This window comes from Lepisosteus platostomus, chromosome 1, assembly GCF_059453375.1.
Source record: "Lepisosteus platostomus isolate fLepPlt1 chromosome 1, fLepPlt1.hap1, whole genome shotgun sequence".
Taxonomy (NCBI): domain Eukaryota; kingdom Metazoa; phylum Chordata; class Actinopteri; order Semionotiformes; family Lepisosteidae; genus Lepisosteus; species Lepisosteus platostomus.
In genome coordinates, this window is record NC_142611.1 from 58,176,108 (window position 1) to 58,201,111 (window position 25,004).

General features: G+C 38.9%; 2 protein-coding genes, 1 long non-coding RNA gene and 1 other non-coding gene across 4 annotated transcripts in view; 3 read left to right on the forward strand and 1 right to left on the reverse strand.

Moving 5' to 3' along the window:
* lrba (LPS-responsive vesicle trafficking, beach and anchor containing) overlaps nt 1–5,353 on the reverse strand; it is a 283,565-nt gene extending 278,212 nt beyond the window's left edge. The window contains exon 1 of the mRNA XM_088633176.1: nt 4,420–5,353. Coding sequence (XP_088489302.1) covers nt 4,420–4,614 — 195 coding nt within the window. The 5' untranslated portion in view covers nt 4,615–5,353. The remainder of the gene's footprint in view (nt 1–4,419) is intronic.
* LOC148678286 (uncharacterized) lies at nt 5,353–16,835 on the forward strand. The gene is made up of 3 exons (XR_015938114.1): nt 5,353–5,423; nt 6,341–6,447; nt 16,207–16,835. It is a non-coding gene; the product is annotated as an uncharacterized LOC148678286 (long non-coding RNA).
* A 3,346-nt stretch (nt 16,836–20,181) lies between these two features.
* Nucleotides 20,182–23,988, forward strand: rps3a (ribosomal protein S3A). The gene is made up of 6 exons (XM_088633183.1): nt 20,182–20,336; nt 21,561–21,664; nt 22,076–22,263; nt 22,374–22,582; nt 23,179–23,288; nt 23,811–23,988. Exons 1-6 carry the CDS (start codon nt 20,275–20,277, stop codon nt 23,939–23,941), a joined length of 804 nt encoding a protein of 267 aa, XP_088489309.1. The 5' UTR covers nt 20,182–20,274; the 3' UTR covers nt 23,942–23,988.
* Nucleotides 21,937–22,003, forward strand: LOC148678288 (small nucleolar RNA SNORD73). Its single transcript, XR_015940283.1, has one exon. It is a non-coding gene; the product is annotated as a small nucleolar RNA SNORD73 (small nucleolar RNA).
* Nucleotides 23,989–25,004: the final 1,016 nt, after the last annotated feature.

Sequence of the window (25,004 nt, forward strand, 5' to 3'; positions counted from 1 at the left end):
TCTACCCGCTGTGCCACTGTGTTGCCGCCCATTGCTACAAACCACAAAAAAATGATTCCAGCCGCTTGAGTTCAATTCAAGACAATGAAATTCAGGATCTAACTAAAGGTAGTGCCCCATGTACACCTCTCAATCAGTCATATTAAAAAGCTTAAATTCACCTTTTCATTTGTTCTAAAGGATCATTTTCAGACAATAACTTAAAGTATTATGCAATAAAACCACAATGTATTACATAAGTACAGGTTACAAACAAGATGATGCCATTTGGCCAGTCTAGGTCTTTCAATTAGTAGCAGCTTCTTGATTCAAGGAACTCATTCAGGCATATCTTACAAAATGCCAAGGTACCAGCTTAAACAATGTATCTAGAAATCAGTTTCTGACTCCCACAATGCTCTGTGCAAAAAAGTACCTCCTGTTCTCAGTTTAAAAAGTACTTCTGCATAATTTCCTGTATTTTGTGTTTCACTTATACAGGATTCTGTCACCATCCTTTCAGTATCAATTCTAAAGACATCCAGTGTGCTGTCTGTGTCTTTAAAGATGTTGAATACTTACAATAGGACTCCTCTTAGTCTTTTTCAAATCTAAAAATATTTAGTTTTTCCTAACCTGTCAGGTTAGGACATTCCTTCAAGAAATGGCCACTCTTCTCCGGACTCATCCCAGACCAAAAATAACTTTTGTGTATTGCTGTGACCCAAAATCATACATAATATTGTAAAAGAGGTCTTGGTAGTGAATTTTAACAGAACATCCATTGATTTAAATAAAACAAATAACTACATATCCTAACATAATTGCCTTTTTTATTGCTTCCTTATAGTGTGCAAAAATGAAAATGATGTTAACAAACTTCTATTTCATCAGTACAGTAACTTCAAGCTCAATATTTTATATCTTATATTTAAAATGTACATTTCTGCTACTGCTCTGCTCATTTCTGCATTCCTCTGAATTCTTCTAAACCAACAGAACTTGTTTAATTCCAGTCTACTGGACTGTCAAGAAGCACATTTTCAGGTACCTACTAGGGAGAAACTACAAAGGAGAAAACAGGGTACCTTCTTACATTAATAATGAATTCAAACAGACTGATAGCAGAAAAAGGATTATACCTTTCCTGCTGAAAATGAACATTTTAAATTTTAAAAAGCTTTTACAGTAGAAAACTAGGATTCTAATCCTCCCATTCTTTGCATTAATAAAGGATAAATTGCAGCAGGTCTCTAGATTCAATAAAAATATTAGTCAATTTTTTTGACTTACCAGGCTGCCACTGAAATCAAACTATGTGCAATGCACACTGCCATCTCTCAGAGCTTAACTGCTGAGGTGTTCAGGGAAAACGAAAGAAGCAGGGTACACCGCAAAGCATGAAACTCGCTGCAAAGGTGTCATCCTCAAATCTGGCAAACTCTCACAACTTGCTTTTTACTCCACTGTGAGCCTTTCACCACTCAGTATGCAGTTTCATATTTGCAGCTTAACTCAGCAGGTTCTTAATTGAATTGTATACACCTCTCAGACCCTTTGACAAGACACAGTAGAGTGTAAGTGACTTATCTGTGAAACCTACCTTGACCAGACAAGTGGCTGGTCCATGAACCCTACATTCTAAACACCTAATCATCATAATGAACACAATCCAACATTAAAATAAAGCACATCACTGTACTTCAGAAGCCTAAAAAGAAACAAAAGCCTGAAACACTACTGCTCTGAAATTGAGATCACACATCACAGTCTGCAAGATTTACTTTTTTGTGCCATTTTATTTCGCCAAAACAAAAACAAACCAGCAGAGGGAACAATCACTTGCTCAGTTCATGTCACATCAAGTGAAGCTGAGATCTCTGGGCTCATCTGTAAACAAGGAGAGTGTGCACCTGGGGACTTTCACCATTTGTCCCATGTCTTCCTTTTCCAACTGTTTAACACACAATCAAAGGACCTGAGCCAAGACCTGGAAGACCCACCCCCTGTATGAGGAAAAATGTTAATCCGTCCTAATGTCCTAGACTCTGCTGCCAAATACACCACACTGTGCATCACAGGGTCACAGCTCTGTCACAGATGATCAGTAAGTGTCCTACACTGTTAAGCCAAGAACATACAAGACAATATGTTTCCAGAAACAATGTCCTGTTATGCATGCAGAGTGTTTCCTTGCCTCCAGAAACAAGAACACCTGTTAAGACAGGCCGTTTCAAGAAATATTTTGACTTTGACCAATCAAGGCAGACACTCCCATATACAGTATACTTTATAACTCAATGATCGCAAGACTGCGCAGGATGGACACTTCTACAAAGCAGGTTTGGCCTGTTGCTACAAAAAATCAAATATTGGCACTTAAAATATTGAGAGGTTACCTCCTCCTTTTCTTTATGTCTTTTTTTAAAATGAATTCAGTCATTTCAATATCCATTAATAAGTCCTGTATAGGCCCATATATTAAAAGACAAAACTGCATGCCAACCATGTCTAATTCTATGCCTTCCTTTCCCCAACACACTAACAGACATATCCTTTATTTCCGCCCTGTGCAATAGGAATGGTTATATTCTGCTTGAAAGAGTTTTCTGAAATAATTGTACATAGAGATCCGTTTTCTTTTTTTTGTTTGTTAAAGAAGCAAGCTTTTGTCAGTATTTTTACAAATTATGACCAGCATATCATAGGGGAAAAACAAATGTCAAGGAAACGATACGCACAGGTCACAACCACTGTGAATTAATTCATATGTCAGCACTTTTTAAATAACAAGCAAGATGATCTCACCAAGGTTTGGCGGGCTGGAGCAGGGGCGAAAATCAAGATAATTACAACGCCTTAATAACCCTGTAGTGAGTCACTTAAAAAGTGATTCCAGTGTAATTTAGTAGTTTTAAGAGGAAATACCGTTTTAACACCTAAATTCATGTTAACCTTCAAGTAGATAAGAGAAATTAGAAATATTTCCCCCATTAGAGAAGGTGATCAGTTCTGAGTACGTTTTAAAAGCATGCCACCTTCTTCATTAGCAGTCATTTTAACAGTGGCCACCTGGGAAAATTCAAGCACCAGGTTCTGTTCAAGACTTTGTGCTTGCTACAGTGACAAAGCAGTTTTGCCGGTTTCTCCTCACAGCAGTCCAGTTCAACACAGTATCTTTTTACTTCCTGGTTAGTTTCATTCATACAGTGACCTGTGTTTGCTTAGCAAGAAAGGGCTAACCTAAAGGAGAACCAGATAACACCAGACTAAAACAGATACACATTTATAGTGTATGATACCCTTACAAGTATTTTACTGTCTCTCCATCAAGAGGTTGATGGAACAGGAAATGACACTTCCTGGTTGAGAAATAAAACAAGCCTCTTCTACTCCACCAATTTCAAATTGTGCTAGTCACAAACAATCCAGGATAAATTCCAGCTTCCCATATCAAAATAAACAGCTATGGATATGAATAAGTATGGGAGTGAAGAGTGGTAAATTTAAATTCAAAAGACAACACTCACTCCATAATGGAATTATTTAATGCAAGCACTACAACAGAAATGGGCCTACAGACCCGTTTCCTAGATACCACAAGAGAGGTGACTACAGGTCATACACAAATTCAGAGCAAGACTCTAAGAACAGATGGAATTTTATAATAACTCCACCCTGCCCTATACTGTCCCACTGCAACTGTTGTCTGTTAAGAAGTTATAGGAAACAATTGTAAGTGTGCTTATTAATTTGCAGTAATTCATTAAAAGCATGTCTTTTAGCTCAATACATGTTCACAAAGAATGTACCGAATTAACATTTTTAGTGTGAAATGTACTTGCTTTATCATGAAAATTCCCTTTCTCAAATGAACAGGTGTGGGTGCAGCAGGGCACAAAGTTGGCCTAAAAAATATGCAAGGTTTCTTAAAGATTGTGGTGGAAATAGACTACTTCAGATATTTATGCACAGTTGAATGGCCGCATATACACCACCGTTTCTATATACATTTGCCTGGGTCCCTAAAACTAATAATTAAATTAAAGTCAAATTGAACAATATAATATAGCATAAATGCATACATATTTCAGAAATTAGTAATCTGATCTAAATAAGGGATATAAGTGAGATGGGATTAAAAATCCAACTTTTAAAACAAACTTTCAAGTATGAGATTGCAGGTTTTCATTAAAAAAACACTGTCAAAAAATGTTTTTTGTTCCATTTGAATGAATTGTAATGCTGGGATAGCCAATTAACTTCCCAACTTTACTTAAATTAATTTTGAGTCTATGATATCATGCTTTGCAACGGATTAGAAACACAAAAACAATACCAGTGTAACATACTGTATATTCAACGTGGTTAAAAAGAAGCTATTGCGAAAAGCAATCTTACCCTAACAGTAGTAAGGCCTATTTACAGTAATCAGCTTACCAGATTGAAGACTGTCTCCACGATGTCCCGGTTTGAGACTTCTCCAACTTCCACCAGGCCAGAAAGCACGGCAAATTTCATTTTGATCCCCCGAATTGGGATGCCGGGGTTCAGCGGCATGGTGGCCGCTCCTTCGTCTTTGCCACCCGTATCCCCCGCAGGCAGACCAGCAGCCGGTTTCTCCTCGCTAGCCATCGCGAACGAAGGAGAAGTAGCTTCAACAGGTGAGATACCTGTTAAGACTAGGGCGTGGAACCGTAGAGCTCAAATAGATGTGCGGTAACTGTAAAATCCCTCTACGTAGATTATGCTTTACTCTCTAAACAAATGCACAAGAGCCCGTTTTCGTTTCCTCTTCATCAAACGCAAATTTTACTCGCGTATAAATGTTGTGCATTCCCCTGTGAAGTTAGTAAAGCAGATGCGCTACTGTAGAGTTAAGTCTGACACCGTGACATACGAGTTACTGCCAGCCTTTGAGCAACTGCTCAACAGCAGGTGAAACTTAAGAGCCCGCAGAGATGAAAAAAACTGTACCCTCTTGCTTTAACTTAGTAATGCAGCAAAGAGAAACGTTTCGATTCTGTAAATTGGTTTCCTTTGTAGGTAACCTTAATATTTTCTCATCGTTAGGTTTTTTTTTCTTGAAGAAAGCACATAAAATTAGAAAACTCGGTGACTTTCTTTTGCAACAGCAGTATATTATTACAAGACCCAAGACAGGTAAAACAAGCGCACGGGTAGGTGCAAAACTACGGAACTGCGATTAGGCGCAAGTCCAACCGCACCCCCCCACAATGCCGGTCAGAGGATAAGCAATCGCGGGATTGTCCGTAAATGCCAACAGACTAGTTTAACTATCAGCGTTAACCCGTCTTCAGCACCATCTCTTCCTGATTCACGTCCTGCTGTAGCTCGTCTCCGCCATGACAGTGCTGTCCCCTGAGAGAGTCGAGCATGCGCAGTGAGTGGTGGCCACACTGAGGTGTCCAGGTGTATCTCAGGTAGGAGTCGCTGGTTAGTTGCTCAGAAACGAGGAAGTAGAAAATGCAAGGATATTTGCGGGGCTTAGAGTGTCCTGAGCATTTAATAACAACGAGTAGAGTTCCAGGAGAGGCGTCATTAAGAGCTCTCAAACGCCTATACTGCAGAGACATCTAGAGGAGAGGAGGAAGATAAAATGATTTAGCACAACGCTGTCTTTATTTTTCACAGATTAGAGGGAGAAGGGTTAAACAGTTGTGGCTCATTTGCAGTCTATCTGAATGTCAGAAGGTTGTGGAAAAACAACAGCAGATGGAGAAAACTGCATTTAACCAGCCATTAGTACGTTTACAATAAGCAGAGGTGAAGCCTTCCTTTCCTTTGGCAACTCAGATGTTCGTGTGTAACCTTGCCTTGAGACAGTACTTGCAAAATTAAAACTACATTAATGGACTTTACAACAGCAAATACTACAGAAGAGCTTAGCTCAGATAATTTGCATCAATAACAAAATGCGGGAGCGTCTGATCTGCATAGAGTTTCAAGTATTATTCAATTACTAAGTATTTCGATCGATGTAATACTATATCTGACGTAAAATGTTTTTTAAATCCAAGTTGATTTTCTATATCGCAGACGTTTTAATTAGTCGTCGCAGTATGGTCGGTATAAATCAAAGTAGGAAAACACTCTTCGATTTAAGATCGGGAAAGTGCTGTGTGAACTAGCCTTTTGGAACATTGGTCATACAGGAACGATGTCCGAAGGTTATGTTATTACTAATTACTAATTATCCATGGGTGCACATGCCTGATACAAATATCAAGTTTGTATTACTAATTCTAATAAGTAAATAAAAATGGACTGATGTTTTTCCTAAGTGGACATCAATGTATGTAACTTGGCTTTGCCCTACTGATCCAGTGTTCTACTGTAGGTAGCAAAACGTCCATTGTGCGGATTCAAGATGTGTGCCATTCAAAACATCTGTACAGTTTTTGGCTCCATAAAGAGGAAACTCAACGTAAATAAGAAATAGTACAGGTGGGTAGCTGCGTCAGCGTGCGTAGGCTCCAAATAATAAATGCCCTGTAGTTCCTGGTGTTGTTGTTTAAACCATTCATCAGTTGTAAATAATCTAAAGATTGTTAGATACAGTAGGTTTTAATCATTTGTCAATTTCTGAGAGAGTTTCTATGAGGAGTTGCTTTAATCTGAGGTTTATGCAGAGGTGAGTATAAATGTAGCTTTCAACAAATTAATTGTATTGTAGCGCTCTCTGGTTCACGTGGGTGTGCGCCCTCGCCGCTGGGGACTCGAACCCGGTCCTCCGGCGTCACTCAACAGGAACCCAGCCAGCTGAGCTGAAGGGAAATCTCCCCACAGCCCGATGGCTGCGGTCCCTGCTATTCACAGGGAAGGGCGGTGACGTCACCCGCTGGTACCCCGGCCAGCACAACCTCTAATGTCGGCCGTATGCGTTACACTATATTGGAGACTCAAGCTTTAAAGAAGAGAGCATTCAATCTAGTGCAGCTTTTTGATGACAATGACTGAAATTTATGATGATATTTTTAGCATTGAGAAAACAGTCCAGAGTTTTTGCAAGACTTTTGCATACTGGCACTCAGTAAAGCAAGATGATATAGATTTAAAAATAAAAGGCTAGGAAATGGAAAATATTGGAGGAAGCTCATTTTGGTTTCTTAGTTTCATCTTCAAGTATTTTTCCACTGTGGAGTAAAGAATATGTTAATTGATGAATATCCTCATAATCCACATATTTCATCAGTTTAAATAAAGGGAAGAGAGAGATTTGTGGGAGTGAATTCTACTCTGATGCAGTTTGTTGTCCATGTAAAAGAAAATGAACTGTGAGTGATAATCTGTGTTTAAATAGTGACTTCATTTTTACGCCTGCCTTGATTTTACACTCTGCATGTTTTATTCAATTAAAAATAAATTTAAACTAAATGAAATAATATTAGGTTAGAGGCAAAATGGGGAACTTAAAGAGTATGCGCTACCAAGCTTGTTTTGCAATGCTAAAATGAAAAAATTTTCTCCTTCCAAGAAAGAAAACTGTAATACTGTAGCTTGTAGCACTGCTATAGCTAAAATCTTAGGCAGGATAGCTGGAAGTTACCCAAAAAATATTTTAAAGAGACAGTAATAACACCTATAAATATAATATTTGTATCAGTTTAAAACAATAACTGAATATCAGCTACTAAAAATTTGGAATTAATTTGTGGTGTCTAAAAATAAATCCTTTTTCCATGCAAACCAGCCATTGGCAAATTGTTCATCTAATTCATCTGCTGTAGATCATTCACTCAAAGGTTGCAGAAAAGGAGAATAAAAAGCAGAGGATTACAATTATAATGATGGTAATTTGTCACATGTCAAATTGTCTTAATTACTAATATCATTTAGAAAAATATAATACTAATATTTTTTGCAATTAACTTGAGCATGTTTATCAATGTAGTTATTTTTAATTTAGTATACTACATCTTTATCTGAAACACATTACAGGTATTCACTCGTATCCCAAACTGCAATGCATGTTTATATAAATATTTGAGTATCATTACAGAACATGTTCTCCACCTCTTTTTCCCTGAACTACTGAAAAATGTATTTCATTTTAATGCACTTAAATACCTATGTAATTGTTTTTGTACATTGTACAATTATCTGTGAATATCACAATTATTCTAATTATTAGGGTTTATAAATTAGATTTTATTTCTTCAAACCTACATATTAAAATTGATATCATTTTTCTTCATACACTGCCTCAGTAATCTTATCAGAGGTCGATAAGAAATAGCATGAAAAAGCTGAGAATGGAAATCAAATCAAAAATCAAATCTTAGAATTTAAAGTGCTCCAGCATGAAAGTATTGTGGCTACTAAAATTAAAGGTAACTGCTGATATCCTTATCAGCTATTTGTATGTGATACATACAGGATTATCTTGAATCGTGTATATGTTGTTTTAGAATGCGTATTACAGTATATATTTTCCATTGCCAAAGACACACAACCTTAGGCAATATCACATTGACAAAATAACCTAACATGACAGCTATACACAGTGTTCAAGGTCAGTGAGTCATTCTGTTAAAGATATTTTTGGAGAATAAAAAAAAACTTCAGCTCAATTCAATACACATATTCCTGTATGGTATAGTATATAATTGCAATGGTGGTATAACTCAATTCACTCTGTCATTAGTTAGTAGCAAGATAAGGATACCCTCAAAGTACTGTCTTTGTTGGCATTGTCCTTCATAGCAAAATCCAGCAAACGTACCTTGTTTTTTCCCCTTTGGCTGATCTGACATGGAAAGACTCCATGTTTCATTCAAATAGCTTCTAGCACTGTTGTCAAGGAGCTGAGACCCACAGCTCGGATAACCACAGCAGTGGTCCCTGAGGATACTGAAGACAAGGCACTCTGTTTTCCACTGTGTGTAAACAGGATTGCTTTTCTTACTGTGTGTGACCCAGAATTAGTGAACATTTGCAGTTTAGTGCTTTAAAAACAGGTGAAAGTGGGACCTCCCTCATTTTTTATTTTTTACCTAAAAACACATTATAACACTTATAGGACAAAATCTTTTCTGTATCCTGTGTGGGTTTTACTGAATGTTTTAGAGCTCTTGATGTGGAATGGGTGTTTTTTGTTCTACGAAGGTACTGTAGAGGCAGACCTGAAAGTTCTAGCAATAATGGAAAATTAGTTAGTAGGTAGTCTTAGACCCTGTCACTGTAATACTATCCTGGTACAGCAAAGTGAGACAGATACTCTTTTTTCAGTTGCCAGCAATATTTATGAGGTTTGGTTTGTTTTTGTTTTTCTCTATTCATATATCTATATTAGCTGAACTGACATGAGAATTTGAAAAATAAGTAATATAAATTAAGTAAAAGATTGTGCATCACTCCTCTTTCACTGATTAATAAAACTGTATCACTGTAAATCTATGATAGCATATATATATATTCCAACTTAATTACTGTAATACAAAAGCATTAAAAGAAACATCTTAATAGAAATAATAATAATAAAACAATGATGACAAAATATGATTTACCAATGTACCTCCTCAATTTTAAACTTTCTAAGTTGTTTTCAAGTGGTGAAATCCAATTAATGGAATTTATTTTCTTAGTAAATTTCGTAGCAATCAACAAAGCAATGTACAATAGGTATCATTTGTTACTATCATTCTTAGAACAAGGAAGGTCTTGTAATCTGTATAGGTACTGTATGCATGTTTCCTCTACCATCATTTCTACTAAGAGGTTCAAGGAAAAATATAACCTGATGTATTGTTTCATAAATGTCACAGAAAGCACAAATAGCTGTTTTGCTGCAGAATGCAAGATGGCTTAAATGGCTACCTACCATTTATAACCCTTTTATATATCCAGTTTCAGTTGTTTTACAAGTACTGTAGGTGGCTTGTACTAATGACATTACTGCCATCATTACATTAAGATGTCACCCAATGACTGGTTTCTGAAAACCCAGTGACATGGTGAGTGGCATTGTAACATCCATGAAGTAGATTAGAGAGGTTACCCTTTTAACTGAAAAGTAATGTTAAATTCTAGGAATAGATTATGGATTATTTGGTGAAACAGGAGCAGCGTACATATTTGAAACTATATTTTAATTATGTTTGTAGGGCAGCACAGTAGCTAACATTGCTGCCTCACAGCACTGGGGCTGCAGGTGCACTTCTGCAGGTACAAACTGTGTGGAGCTTTTATGGTCTCCAATTGTTCATATGGGTTTCCTCCATGTGCTCTGGTCTCCTCTCAGTCTAAAGCCATACTGGCAGGTTAATAGGCTTCTGGGAAAACTGACCCTGGTGTGATTGTGTGTGTTTGTGTCTGTGTGTCTGCCTTGAAATGGTTTGTCCTGTTTTGTGCCTGTTTGCCAGGATAGGTTCCAGCTCCCCTGCAACCCTGTACTGGATAAAGAGGCTAGAAAAATGGATGGATTCTGTTTATAAATGTATAAATGAGCCATAATAATAATAATAATAATAATAATTGCTTACACTTATATAGCGCTTTTCTGGACACTCCACTCAAAGCGCTTTACAGGTAATGGGGTCTCCCCTCCACCACCACCAATGTGCAGCATCCACCTGGATGATGCGACGGCAGCCATAGTGCGCCAGAACGCTCACCACACATCAGCTATTAGTGGGGAGGAGAGCAGAGAGTAATGAAGCCAATTCATAGATGGGGATTATTAGGAGGCCATGATTGGTTGACATATTTGCCAATTACAGCAGTGGTTTATTACTTACTTGTGTATGACTGGGGTTGATAGTAGGAAACAATTCATATACTGTATGGCATACAGAATCTTAGCAGAAATCTCAGATGAGTTAACTTTAGCAACTTTTGCAATAGGTCAGGTGAGATAATAGTCCTAGATGGATAGTAGTCCTGCAGTGGTTATTTCTAGTCTGACTCTGAACAGTGTGTCACCATCTCCTAATTTCGCAATTAATTGATCCAATTAAATCATTTGGAACTTGGCTGTGATGGAAACAATAACATACTGCAGTTCCTGAAGGCTGGAGGTGTATTACTGTACCTATGCAGTGTTTGCTCGTGTACTGTAATACAACAGTTTCAAAATGATTAATTAGTGACATTTAAAGACCCTTTTTAGAAAGATTGGTTTCAATACTTACTTTAATTTTAAATCACTTAAACAAATTTCCAGATGTCATGATGAGTATTGTACTCAACTCAACTAGTAAAAGCACTGTCTGGAAATTCCTTTTTGACACACAATCTAAGTACAGTACGTGTTTGCAGATAATACTCAAAACATCACTTTTCCGGTTTCTGCCAAACACCTGCTCTCCTGTGGACGTCTGTTAAGTCTATTAACAATTAAGATGCTCAGTTGCAACCTATTTAAAACCATGGTAATTCATCCTTTCTGTTTTGTGTGAGTGTGGCTCAGCTGTACTGTGAAACCCCCAAAAGGTTTGTTTGATTGGAGAGCAGAACAAAGTGAAGTCTATCAAAGTGTAAATGACAAATGGGAATTATACCACAGTTTCACATCTGAGTCAGTTTTGTATTGACATAAATGAAAATGGAAAAATAGATTTTTTTTTAAAAGAAAGAGAGCTCTCAGTACCATTTTACCAGCAGAAAGTACTGTACATCTGCAAAAAAATTGAATCCATTGATTACCAGAATGCCCCCTGTCCTCGTGAGGGTCTTGACAACCTGTCGTGGAATTATAGGGAATAAGATGGGATTGTGAGAACATGGCTACTATTGACCTACACAGTCCACAGAAAAATGGATAATTTGGAACAGACAATCAAACTTAGCCAGCATATCTTTAGGGGAGGGAGGGAACTGGAGTATCAAGAGAAAGCCTACATGCAAACTTCACACAGGGGGTGCCCCAAACCAGAATCCATTCAAGAAGCAAATAAAGCTGATAGGCAGCAGCACTGACCACCACACTACTTTCTAACATTCAGAGCAAAGCAGGTTCTGTGTGCTAAATTATGCACATTTTAAATTCAGAATCAGATCCCTTTTACTCTCAAGACCCTATGTTCTAATGAGATTTCTTAGCTTGTACCAAACAGAAAACCTTTTCTGCTTATTTCTGTTCTTGGAGCACACCAAGCCCACGCCATTTTTCACTGGATCTCTCTTGGTGCGGCTTTCCAAATCCCCTCTCCAAACCGCAATTCACAAAATGAACATAATGACAGCGAGTTACGTCTGTAAAGACACAACCCTCATCTAATTATGGCAGACTGAAACCTGATTTCCTGGTGCTCATTATACTGTCTTTTGTTTTGACACGTTGTCCCACCAGTACACATGTGAGCAGGTTCTTCATGGACTGCTGGACTGGACTGGACCTCTGCTGTCACAACTACTTCAGAATGATTCCATTGCAGAGCCTTCACAAATACCTCAACTCCCACTGTGTGTAAGGTGCACATCTCCCATGATAAGTCTTTGCAAAGGCTGATCTGGAGCATACAGCATACACCAAGCATGTCTGTAAGAATTCTCTGCAGTTTACAGAGCAGTAACATCTGTACCTGTGTACTTTAAATAATGTATTTAACAGAACACAAAGAATAGTGTCTCTAGTAAGGCTCACAGCTTGTCCATTACGATTCTCAGAGTTTGAATGTCTGTTTTGCATGGTGCATGTACAAATCGGCTAAATGATTAATTCAAACTCAAGTTTAACCATTGAGACCTCTGCTTTGTGATTTTTGTTAAATAGACTGACTTGTTTTCAGTACCTGATACTTAAATATCATGTCTGAATGTCAAAGGTAAGTGTTTCCTAATTTAAGATCTATAAAAATGAGAAGTGTTTCATTTAAAGTCTTATTTATTTGATATATATACATCTTTCATAAAACAATGTAATGTTTAACAGTGTAGTATTCAGTTTTTACTCATATTGACATTTAATATCTCAAATGCTGCCTCTCCATCCAGTATCCAGTATAGTGTTATTATATTTGAAATAAATTCTTTATGATACAGCCATTTGTGCTGCAATATAAGTTGACCATATCTGAAATCACTGCAATGACTGATGTTGAAATAATGCACATAAATAGGGCCTTAACCAGCACCTGTTAACACAGAAATTTTAAAGGAAATACCCAGTCTTCCAGGAAGCAGACATAAAGTAATTGGCTCATAGAAACCTTTAATTCTATATTCCTCTGATGAGTGTGTTTTCCATAAACTGCCATTTCCTTTCGAAGGTAATATCAGGCCAAATTATTTTCCAACTACAAAAGCAGCCTAGATAAAAGCAGGGGTAAGGCATGTGCTAAAATCTGTCTGATGAGCCAGGTATAGAGCTTGGAAGCTTCTCAACCAGCAATGGTACTGGTTTAGGTGTAGGCTATTCCATTAGCTTACTGTAACTAGGGCTCCCCCAGTGGTTACTCTAGAGCAGAGCGGGGCTGGTTTGAGTTGGCGAGAGTATCCTTGTCTCTCCTGACTGGCAGCAGGAGACCTGGTAGGGGCATTTTCAGAGGAAAGTGTGCTCCTCACCATCTCCAGGCCTATTCGAGGATCGAAGCAATGAGCTAAGATGATTAAAAGCCATGAGGTACAGAAAAGAACATAAATGGCAGTGTTAATGGGATTTTACATGCAAGATAAAAACTAGCTGGGCTAGCATCAACGGATTATTCCTTTAAAGATGGAATGTGATGTTGCGTGGCTTAGGCAGTCACAATGCAGGCTAACGTGGTTACCCTGTTGTGCATGAGTTGAAACCCGGCAACTCAAAGCTGTTCATAAGCAATTACATATTAAAGTTTGCACATTGTATGTACTGACGTGCACAATGTGCCTGTTTTTGCTTTCCAATTTAATGTCTACAGTACCTGTGCTGGTAGAACACTAGCTAAATTGAAATTAATGATTATTTAACATATCTTAAGAGCACAACTGGCAAAAATATATGATAAGGATTTGACTTTTGTGCAATTAAGTAACTTGATTATTTTTTTTCTCTGGCCTGGTCTGGCCTGATGTTAACTTTTTTTGGCTCATCCCTCTTCCTGCACTGCTCATTATTTAGTTTGGAAATATTTAGGCAGGTCCTTCGTCCCCTTTTGCTTTATTGCAAAGGTGGCAAGTCCTGGTCCTGTAGGGCAGCTTTTCTTTCCACCTCTGCTCTTAATGAGGTAAACCAGTTAGGTACTGTCTTTACTGGACCAGTTTAACAGCTTCTCCCAGATCCCTTGTTTTCTAAAGGCTTTGAAAGTCTGTCGATACACCAGCCTTCTAATGCCAGGATTAGACATACCTGCTTTATTATAACATTTAACAGCAAAACAGCTTTGAGCACCCACAACCTAATAAGCATATGCGTAAAAACGTTTCTTTTAACCTAGTATCAACAAGAAATGTAAAATCCCCAGCAAACCTAAGAAATGAACCTACATTAGCACAAGAAGGTTTTAAACTCCACACCTGGAAGGCCATATTCCTGCATGGTTCTCGTTAAATCAACAGCATGGGAAGAGCTGGGAAAATGTGTGAAACTGTTAGATTAAGATGACAATTAGCTTAATTAGATCATTAAGAGTTGTACCAGAATGAATACCTGCAGCAATGTGCAGCTGAGCTTATTGAACCGCTTATTAATCAAGCTGATGGATTTGAGCTTACTCTCATAAATAAACTTCTATAAGGACATAATTTCCAAGAGGTATAGTGAATAGATTTCTGCTTCATCCTGTTTTAAAATTGCTGCTCCTTTTAAGTACATTTGTCTGTGAAAATGTGGGATGATTTTTTTACGCTAAGACCATGTGTTTGTACTAAGGGGAATATCTGAAACGAGTGAAGGGTCAGTGGTAGAGTGGATACTCTAAGATTTTAAGCCTTTTTATCTTCCTCCTTTTATCTGCTATTCTTGTGACAGTTTTTACTTGTGCCTGCAAATAATCGCCACCTCAAATGATGGTTGAAGTGACTTAAATTCTCTTGTTTATCTCTCATTTTTTAAATAAAATATTGTAGATAAATAGAATATTAAATAAAAGACAACTAAAACCTAAATCTTTAGTTTCACAGAACAAAAATTCTAAACCACAAGAAATGTCAAAAACCTTGGGGACAAAATTGGGTACTGCACCCCTATTGTTTTTATTCTGACAAATTTCTAATAAAATTCAGACCATTCAGTGCAACTAGTGTTTCATCATAGGAGTGCAGAGGGTAACGAGAAGGTGGTTCTGAGTGAAACCGTGTTACTACTTGAAGTACTGATATGATATGATATGATATGATATGATATGAGCAGTTTTACCTTATGCTCAACATTTAGTTTAATTCAAAACAGTTTGATTGGTCACATTGTTTGTCTGCTATGTTGGATTTGTAAAAAATCATTCAAATGTTTTCTGTGTAGCTACTATGATATTACAAGTTACTACATTAAAAAACCAAAATCACCTAGTCAAATTTGAGTCATGCTTAACATTAATACAATTTCCTATTTCTACCTTTGGTGCAATATACCATACAGTATGTCTATAGTAGAATGTTGTAGGTTTGTGAATAATTACCGATTAATAGTAGCTCGTGGAAACTACCCTGTCCCTGTCCACAAAATGACAGTCCATTACAGTGTTGGGTTATTACACAACTGAATAAACCTGTTTTGATCACGATTTGACTATTCCTTCTGCTCAAATGCAAAATGTATTTTATCTTGATTATGCAAATCCAAAAATTAACTTGCAAAATTTCCTGGTCTGTGACCTCTTCCTTAACCATAGAGGATGACAAAACTGTCTCATAACTCCTTAATGTGGTTCTGATTGAGTCATGGCAATTATGGAATACATACAGGAAACATTATATGCTAGAATGTATGAAGAAATGCCCATGCTCATTACCTCTGACCTGTTCTAATGCTAATATGCAAAACTGTCTAATACTCTATCAGAGAATACAGATATTGTTATGTTTACTATGGAACACAAATAGGATGTCATATACAATCTATCAAAAAACACCCTTGCTATAGTCACTGAGCTTTCTTAAAGGTGAAAACTCATACTGTATAGTAACAACAAGGTTAGGATTAGTGGAGGTACAGCAGTAGGGGTGTTGATGTTTTTTTTTCTGTAAAAGATGACTGAGTTATCGTTCTCTGCATTAAGGAACTGGACACTTGACATCCGAAGAAGGTTCCACAGCCGAAACATGGTGTTTTCTCTCTTCTCTTTTCAGCATGGAATAAACCTTTACTTGCATCACTCAGCAGTTCTTTCCGGGCCCTATGCAGACGACACGATCCGGTTGGTGAAGACACAGTAGGAATAAAATCATGCAGGAGAAGGGATGGAGACAAGGGGGCGTGTCCAAGGAGTGCAGGTGCCCAGGGGAAGTAAGTCCGGGGCAAACAATCCATATAGGAAATCCAAACGGGTAATCAGAAACAAGGGCTGAAGTCCATGGCCAGGCGATCCATCCGGGGGCGGACAGGAACCGGGTCGGAACCAGCAAGGGGAATCAGGAACAGAAAGTTAAAAGCATAACGGGGCCAGACGCAGCAGGACCCCGGGCTCTCATGAAACGCGATTCAATGAGGTGATGTCTACGTCTGGCTTTTAAGGTGGAACTAAAGAGGGGCTGGAATAAGGGACAGGTGTGGGGAATGAGGTAGAACGAGGAAGGGCTGGAGCGCCCTTAAGAGGAGGACAACTTGTTCCTTTGCAGCCTACACATGCTGACACAGCTACCTACTTGAACTACTTCCAACCCATACTGTATGTCACCTGGTCCCCTATCATCACTGTAATTACTGTATATTTGTTAGCTGTCTATAGATATTATCATCTCTAAAACATTAAGCAATTTTGAGCACATGAATAAAACACAGTATTCTATATAGACTAGGAGTGTCATTGTACTATTAAGCTTCTGGGAAAGGGCAATATATTCTACACCTAAATACATTATTGATTTTATTTTTACTTTACAATTTGTCATTACATGAAACAAGTAGAAGTGATAAAGCTGACAGTCTTGAGATAGTGTCTAGGCTTTTCAGTTGCAGTCATTGTCAAAGGAGTTCAAAGCACATTCAAGTGAACTAATAACCTTTGAGCTTCTTCCTTTCTATCTATTATGACTGCTGTATTAAAATGCAGTGGCACTCTCTTGACCAAACCCCTTTGAAAGAGAGATGAGATTCTCAAGAGCCTCTTTCCTAGTTTAATCAAACCATACTGAATTACATTATCCTTTCAACTACATTATTTGCACATAAGAACCATTATTGGAAAAAAAATCACTTCCTCGAGTATGATGTAGTTTCATGTTGTCGTGACCTATTAGAAAAACAATTTAAATAGGAAAGAATGCACATTGAATTTCATAAAGTGTATCATATATGGGTTGCTGCTCATTTTTAGTTGGTTGGCTTTGACTCAATGAAAGCAGATGCATAGCCCAGAGGAATCATTTTCTCAGGGGGTAGAGTGTGTCAAAATAGAATAAGTAATTTAGCAAAGGCAAATCATGAAGCAACTGCTGTAAAGTGGACCTTTCACCGAGACATTAATACTGCAGGGTTACAAGGTTTTACCATAGGGCTCATATTTAATTGTCATGTCATAGGAAATTGTGTACTGTCTCTTCTTCCACAATGATCTCTGAAATGGCTATTGCTGTGTTCAAATACCCAGAAGCTGTTCAGAGGCTCAGAAGGCTGATGTCTCATGTGATGTGTTGTGGTTAACTGGTCTCTGACAGGGTAAATGTAAAAATCGGTCAAAGGCAAAGGAGCTTGCTGTCAGAGTAAAGTCACCTGTTCATTTCTTTGTACAGTGAACGAGATGCTTTCTGGAAATGTATGGCACAGTTACGTCGTTAAAACCCAGTTTCCATCAGTGAACCTTTAACCTGATGTTCTGTTGTTTGTACCTCAGTGTGAAGTAGCCCTAGAGCGGGAGAATAGTTACTGCCATGTTTTAGTCAAAAAGCTCTTTTTTGTATTTCTGTCATGGTGAGGTCTTATAAATGGTTAAATGGGTATTCTTTTAAATTCTGACTTCTGGTTTATTCTGTCTTTGGCTTTGAGGACTGGGCAAACACCTGTCAGATTATATCTAATGTGGACTAGAGCAGTATGTTGGATGCAGGAAGCAAATCCATCCTTTCCAACTTTCAGGCATGTGGGGGCCTGATAGTTGTGGTAGAAAATGCAAACAGAATTTTAGGATATGCAATACAGTTAAATAAATAGAATTTAAATCAAGGGATGTTCTGTTACAACTAGGTACTATATGAGATCTTGTTGACACTGTTTTTGCACAAATGTGGTCATCAAGATACAAAATGATATTGCTGCTCTGGAATCGGCTCAGAGAAGAGCAACCAGATACATTCCTGGAGTTAGTGAAGTTCCTACATTTTCAGGTTAAAAGAACTGAGCCTTTTAAATTTTAAAAGGAAAGGTGGGGGATCTTTTTCAAGTATTTTAAAATCCTCAAAGGCATTGACAAAATCTGTTCCATGGACATCCTCAAAACAACATTTAAACATGAACTAGGGGACATAAGTGGAAACTACTCAGGAAATGCACTTAAAACTAGTATGGAAGAAGCTGCCCAGTCATATTTCTGAGGACCTTAGCATAGTTCAACACCTCCCTAACACATGCAGTTGATACTGTAACGCTTCGGGGTTCACGTGGGCGCCTCGCCTGCTGCCGCATCAGGTCGGTCCCCCACCATCGGGGACTCGAACCCGGACCTCTGGCGTCACCCAACAGGGACCCAGCCTGGCGAGCTAAAAACAGATCTTCCCTCAGCCCAGCGGCTGTGGTCCTGCTATTACAAGGAAGGGCAGTGACGTCACCGCTCTGGTAAGCCGGCTTTCACACTCAATGGTGGCCGTGAGCGTTACAATTGTAACGCATACGGCCATCAGGGTGTGTAAGAGCCGGCTTACCAGAGCGATGACGTCGCAGCCCTTCCCTGTGATAGCAGGACTACAGCTACTGGGCACTAGTGAGATCTCTCTTTGGCTCACCGGGCTGGGTCCCTGCTGAGTGACCTGCCGACGGTGGGGGGGGCGACCTAATGCGGCAAGGGCGTCCGCCTGAACCCCCGTTGCGTTACACAATACATTTGCCCTCTGTTAAAACTCTATTTCCCATATTCTCAGTGCTCTGTGTACTGATCATAGCTCTACACTCTATGAAGGACGTTTCTTGTAAACTGGAGTATACATGGCAAGTGTCTGCTCTGAGAGCGCATCTATGCATAACTTACTCCCGCGTGTTTTTACTAATTCGTTATTAGATATGAAATCTATTCTAAATCTTGTTTAACGGACCACACTCGCTCTATTTTGTTCGTGTTTCTCTTCGCTTTGCCCCTTGCGATTCCTCGAAATTTGGAATGAAAACAAACTACATATAAAGCTGCAGCCGGTACATCGCTACCTGAAATGTGTGATTTGCCTTTTCTTGCGAAAATATTAGATCAAGCTGTTGAACGGCAAGGAAACTCGCTTCTCTGAGGAAACAAAACGTTTTGAACATATTGGTTTCTTTATTAGACTTTTAAGACTCGTTAACTTTCAGTTTATCCCCGGTTATTTATACTCTGTGTCAACATCTTATGTTGAACCGGAGTTTGAATTTCATAGAAATCTGATGCAAAAGATTAAGGATTAAGATTAAAAAGTTTAAAATATTTTACACACACCGGTACAAAAAAACTACCAATAAACATTCAATTAAAATAAATGTAACATTACATAAAATACATAAACCCATATTTTCCAAATGTGCTAGTATTGCATTGCTCTGTATGCCTATATGTTCAGATATCGGGGGAATTGATTCATTTGGGTACAGTTTTAACGGCAAGCATATATATATATAAAACGTGTTTTTTCAAAAGAATGTTTTTCAAAAACATCTTTTTCTAAAAGTTAATAAAATGTTTTAGAATGGGAATCAATACATATTAAAAATCGGAACAAAAATGAAAGGAAGTACAAATCTCACCATCACTGAATGAAATGCTCAGTTATATTATTTCAGACCCTTCTTATGCTGGTTTAGAACAGTCTCCCACGCTAATATTGCGAGATAATGTTTCTGGTCCTCTAGTCTGCGAGATCTCATGTGCAGGGCAGACACCTTGCTGTTTACGTAGAGAGCTTCCAGCAGGTGGCGGTATTCTCGGAGAAGTTCCCGCGAGAGTGGGAGAGCGGCTCCGATCTCGCTGTAAATTCTCGCGGTATTACGTATTTCCTCCTCTTTCACTCTCTGAGTCCAACATGGCAGTCGGCAAGAACAAGAGGCTGACCAAAGGGGGCAAAAAAGGTGCCAAGAAGAAGGTGTAAGTTACCCAATGTTCATCTCTGATACTAATATGAATTCTCTGGAACCGATAGCATAGACTCCTGTTCTTTTAGCGTACAGGATGAAAGAGATATCCATTGGATGACGTTCCTCAGTTGTGCTGAGGTCGGTATGCGGTGTTCCTTTAGTTACTGTAAAAAGTAAAATGTCCTGTTCAGCAGAAACGCGTCTAAGGCAACGTGTAGCATTTTGATATCATGGTAATACATGAAGCAAAGTTTATTTTTTTACTTATTTTGTCACTCATTAACCCGTCAGTGTAGGTCCAGCTTCAGACCGGCTCGCTTCACGCTCGGGCCTGTGTCCGGGAGACTGGGATGAGGCAGAGAGTTACAGTAGAGCTACATCTTAGAAATCATGTTTCCATGTTGGGTAGTCAAAGTGCCCTTGTATTGGTTATTAGGCTTCGTACACAGACGTGAAATGCATTGGCCTTTTCGATTGCGACAACCCTAAAAAATAGCCCAAGTGTTAACCTTGTGCCTGATCGCTTAAAGCTGCTTTGGTCCAGACTGTGTGCACAGACCACAGTTTCAGTTTTGTCCTCTTCATTGCTACCGCTAAGTGAGGGTCACGTCTAGTCATTAGGTTTGTTTTTTATAAGTGTGTAGTATTGGTAGTTTAATGTAAGAACTATTTCAAGAAATCTTGGATTGCATCGTCCGTTGAATGTAATTGCTTCAGAAAAAACATGAAAAATCTATGAGTGTAAAGATATATATGCAAGAAATGAAATGAGATATGAAATCTGTTTTTGAAATGGTAACCGCAATATGTCATTCTCGTAACATCTCTTGAGTAGCACCCCTGTTGTCACACTTAGCACTTTCTTATTTCAGCTCGTATTCAACTCTTTAAGAAGCTGAAGTAGCTAGTTTTTGGCTTAACTGGCTTGATTTAACAGATTCTCCCAGCTCTTCAGATGCTGTTGATTGTAAAGAGACCTGGAGACCCTGCAGACACAAGCTGCTCTCCAGAAGCAGGGCTAATCCTGTGGGGCAGGTTGTGTCTGCCTGTAACTAGCTACTTCAGCTTGTCGGTTCGTTCCAATTCAACGCTTTAACATCACCCCTGCAGGAGCCTGGTCTGTCAGAATCTAATTTTCGGAGATTCTGAGATCGATTGAACTGATGGACGTTCTCAATAGCAGAGAAGTTCTGTGGTCTGTGCAAGGATGTGAAAAGTGTTTGCTTTCCCTTAGGGTGGACCCCTTCTCCAAGAAGGACTGGTACGATGTCAAGGCACCAGCTATGTTCAACATCAGGAACCTGGGCAAGACTCTGGTCACCAGGACACAGGGCACCAGTAAGCTTTCCATTCTCTACAGTCTATCTAGTGTTTGCTAATTTTGCTTTGTATTTGTAATGCTTCTAATATTGGAGTGTATAATTCCTTTGCCCTTTAGATTTTGTGTTAAGGCTGAGTTCTGCTAAGTTGACTAACTTGACATATTTTCAGTTGCAGCATTCTTTTCAAAATTTGTGTTCTATATCTAGATAGATAATTGTTAACCGTGTATTATTGGAGTACCTCATTGCTTATGTCTTACAATGTGATTTGTATGGGGAATAGGTGGGAACATATGATGACAACGTTTCGGTCCCAAATGAGCATCGGTGATTATCGTTGAGATCCCCTGATGTTCCCACGTGGTGCAGTGTGGTCTTCTGGCTCATGATGGAAAGAGTTTGCTAAGTGTGTCCTGTTCCTGTGCAGAGATTGCCTCAGATGGCCTGAAGGGCCGTGTGTTTGAAGTGAGTCTTGCCGATCTGCAGAACGACGAGGTGGCCTTCCGCAAGTTCAAGCTGATCACGGAAGATGTCCAGGGTAAGAACTGTCTGACCAACTTCCATGGAATGGATCTGACCCGTGACAAGATGTGCTCCATGGTCAAGAAATGGCAGGTAATTACATGAGTCTTAAGGTTTCCAAATGATTTTATTGCTGTGGCACCTTTCAGTTGGGTAGGGGTAAGAGCCATCAGTAAGAGCAACAAACTGTTGATCCCTTGCAGACCATGATTGAAGCCCATGTGGATGTTAAGACTACAGATGGCTACCTGCTCCGCCTGTTCTGTGTTGGCTTCACCAAGAAGCGTGCCAACCAGATCCGTAAGACCTCTTATGCTCAGCACCAGCAAGTCCGCCAGATCCGCAAGAAGATGATGGAAATTATGACTCGGGAGGTGCAGACCAACGACCTCAAAGAAGTTGTCAACAAGCTGTAAGTTACCTGCTTTATCTACTGCTGAATATCGAATCAGTGCCTCAGAAATACAAGTACTATGGGTGCGATTTAAGTGGTGGATGAATTGGATCTCCTTTTAAATGTAGAGTGTTTTAGGATCTTTTGGAATGCAAAGTGCTGTAGAAGTCCCAAGAGTTGACTTTTTTTTAATTTGGTCAGATAAGCAAGAAATATACTATCAGCACATATCCTAACTAAAGTGAACATTGAACAGAATTTGCTTACTTAGGCAGTTAATCTATTCCACCTGAAGGATTAAAATCTACTTTTCATCCTTGTGGATACATAGATGCATATTTATAGGAAATGTTAAAGAGCCCTCCCCTTCCCATTTTCCCTTGGGAATGAAGAAAGTGTTTTGAATTGAAACTCTTGAAACTGCGCTGTAAATGTCAGAATTCAGTGGTAAATGGTCGGTTTCATAGTTATAGCCGTGGCTTTCAGTGTGAAAAGGTAAAATACTTATTAAATTAACATTTAAAGCCTCGCTTTGGGCTGTGTAGCTGCAGTGTTTTTGTTAGATTTCAGCTGATCGGTGACATTCTTTCACCTGTGTGTGTCTGGTCTCTCAGGATCCCTGACAGTGTTGGCAAGGACATTGAGAAAGCCTGCCAGTCCATCTACCCCCTTCATGATGTTTTTGTCAGGAAGGTCAAGATGCTCAAGAAGCCCAAGTTTGAGTGTAAGTGCAAATTTTTACATTACCTGTGACTAATGTGAAGGCCCAGTGCCTGTTTGGCATTCATCAAACCAGTGCATCTTAAACTGGTAGGGAAATACCACAGGACATCTGTAACTAGATTAAAAGGTGTGGTTGTTAGTTGAATTTTGCAGTTTGTCTGCAGCTGTTCCGAGTCTTTGAAAAGTGTGACATCAAAATTCAAACCAAAGTAATAATCATCCTTTTTAGAAAGTATAGATGCCTTTAAAACCATTGTTGTGTTGTCATGGCAGTGGAAGAGAAGGCTTGGTATTATAATGGTGCCATTGTATGACAACCCTGTCTAGTACTTCATAATATTTGTGTTCTAAGACTGGGATACTGGGAAGGAAGTGGAATGGTTCCTGTTCAAAGCTTTTATGGTTTGCTCAGTAACCCTAGAATGTTCCTACTGATGGAAATGGGCTTCTCAGGATAGAGGTTAGTAGGATACGGAAGCCCTGCTGGCTGCCCGGTGTTGACTGTCGCTGTTCTTGGTTGCAGTGGGCAAGCTGATGGAGCTCCACGGCGAGGGAGGTGGCAGCAGCAGCAGTGCCAAGCCCGCTGGAGACGACACTGGTGCTAAAGTGGAGAGGGCCGATGGCTACGAGCCCCCTGTCCAGGAGACCGTCTGAGTCTTCGGAATTGGCAAAATTCAATAAAAATGTTCAAAAGCCTGAAAGTTGCCTTAACCTTCTTAATGTAATAGTTTCTTCCTTGTAAGGTGCCTTTAAAATTTTACACCTTCTGAAAGGTTAGACTTGCTATGTTTTTTTTAAACATTTGAATCTCTTAATTTACAGTTTGCATCATATAAAGTCTTGCATTTGCACTAGTTAGTTCTGTATAGATTTGATTAAATGCTTAACAGGTAACTTGCATATATGAAATTCCCCTTATGTGTCAATAATGAGATGAAAAGCTGGAACTGAAATGCAAGTGGTCCAGTAAGAGAAAATGTAGGACTAAAAATGGTTTATGGTGTGGATATCAAGCAGCATTAAAGCCAGTTTGAACCTAGTACCTTAATGACTAGTATGGTGGAGTTGTTTGTGAACTGTTCCACCAACTGATCACCTGTTTATGCTGCAATCATTTTGGGCGGAGGTATATGCCCCCTGGAGTAGTGATAACTCCAGTTATAGATTGTTATAGCAGTGTTTCTTTGAATTCATAGCTGTCGGCAGCTTTGACTGTAGTAATGACTGAATTTCTGCTATTCCAGAAATATCCTAGGCTGCATGGGCAGGAGCTTAGAGTGTGGTATTGGGTTGCTGGGTTGGATGTGTTAAAGTACTGCAGAGGACTGGTTTGGGAAGCTAAGAGTCTTGGAGATTCCCAATAAGTTCTAAGAAACAGAAGTAGCTTTATTACAAGTCTCAAAAACATGAGTTCCTAGTATTGGTTCTGGAGGGCATTAGGATCCAGTTTTTCAACACGGCTGGATTTTAAACAACCTTAATGGGCTTGTTACTGGGTTAATGACCAATTTTCCTGCTGTTCTGGTACTTTAAAAAGACCTGGAAAACAAAAATAATTTCCTCCTAAATCTGTTATACCTGCTTCAAAATGATTGGACTTCTGACCAAATCCAAGGTATTGCACCATTTCAGTAAAGCACCCCTGTTATTTTCATTTGTGTACAGGTTTGAATAATGTAGCATGTAAGCAGATCAGTTTCGAGCCAAACTAGCATTT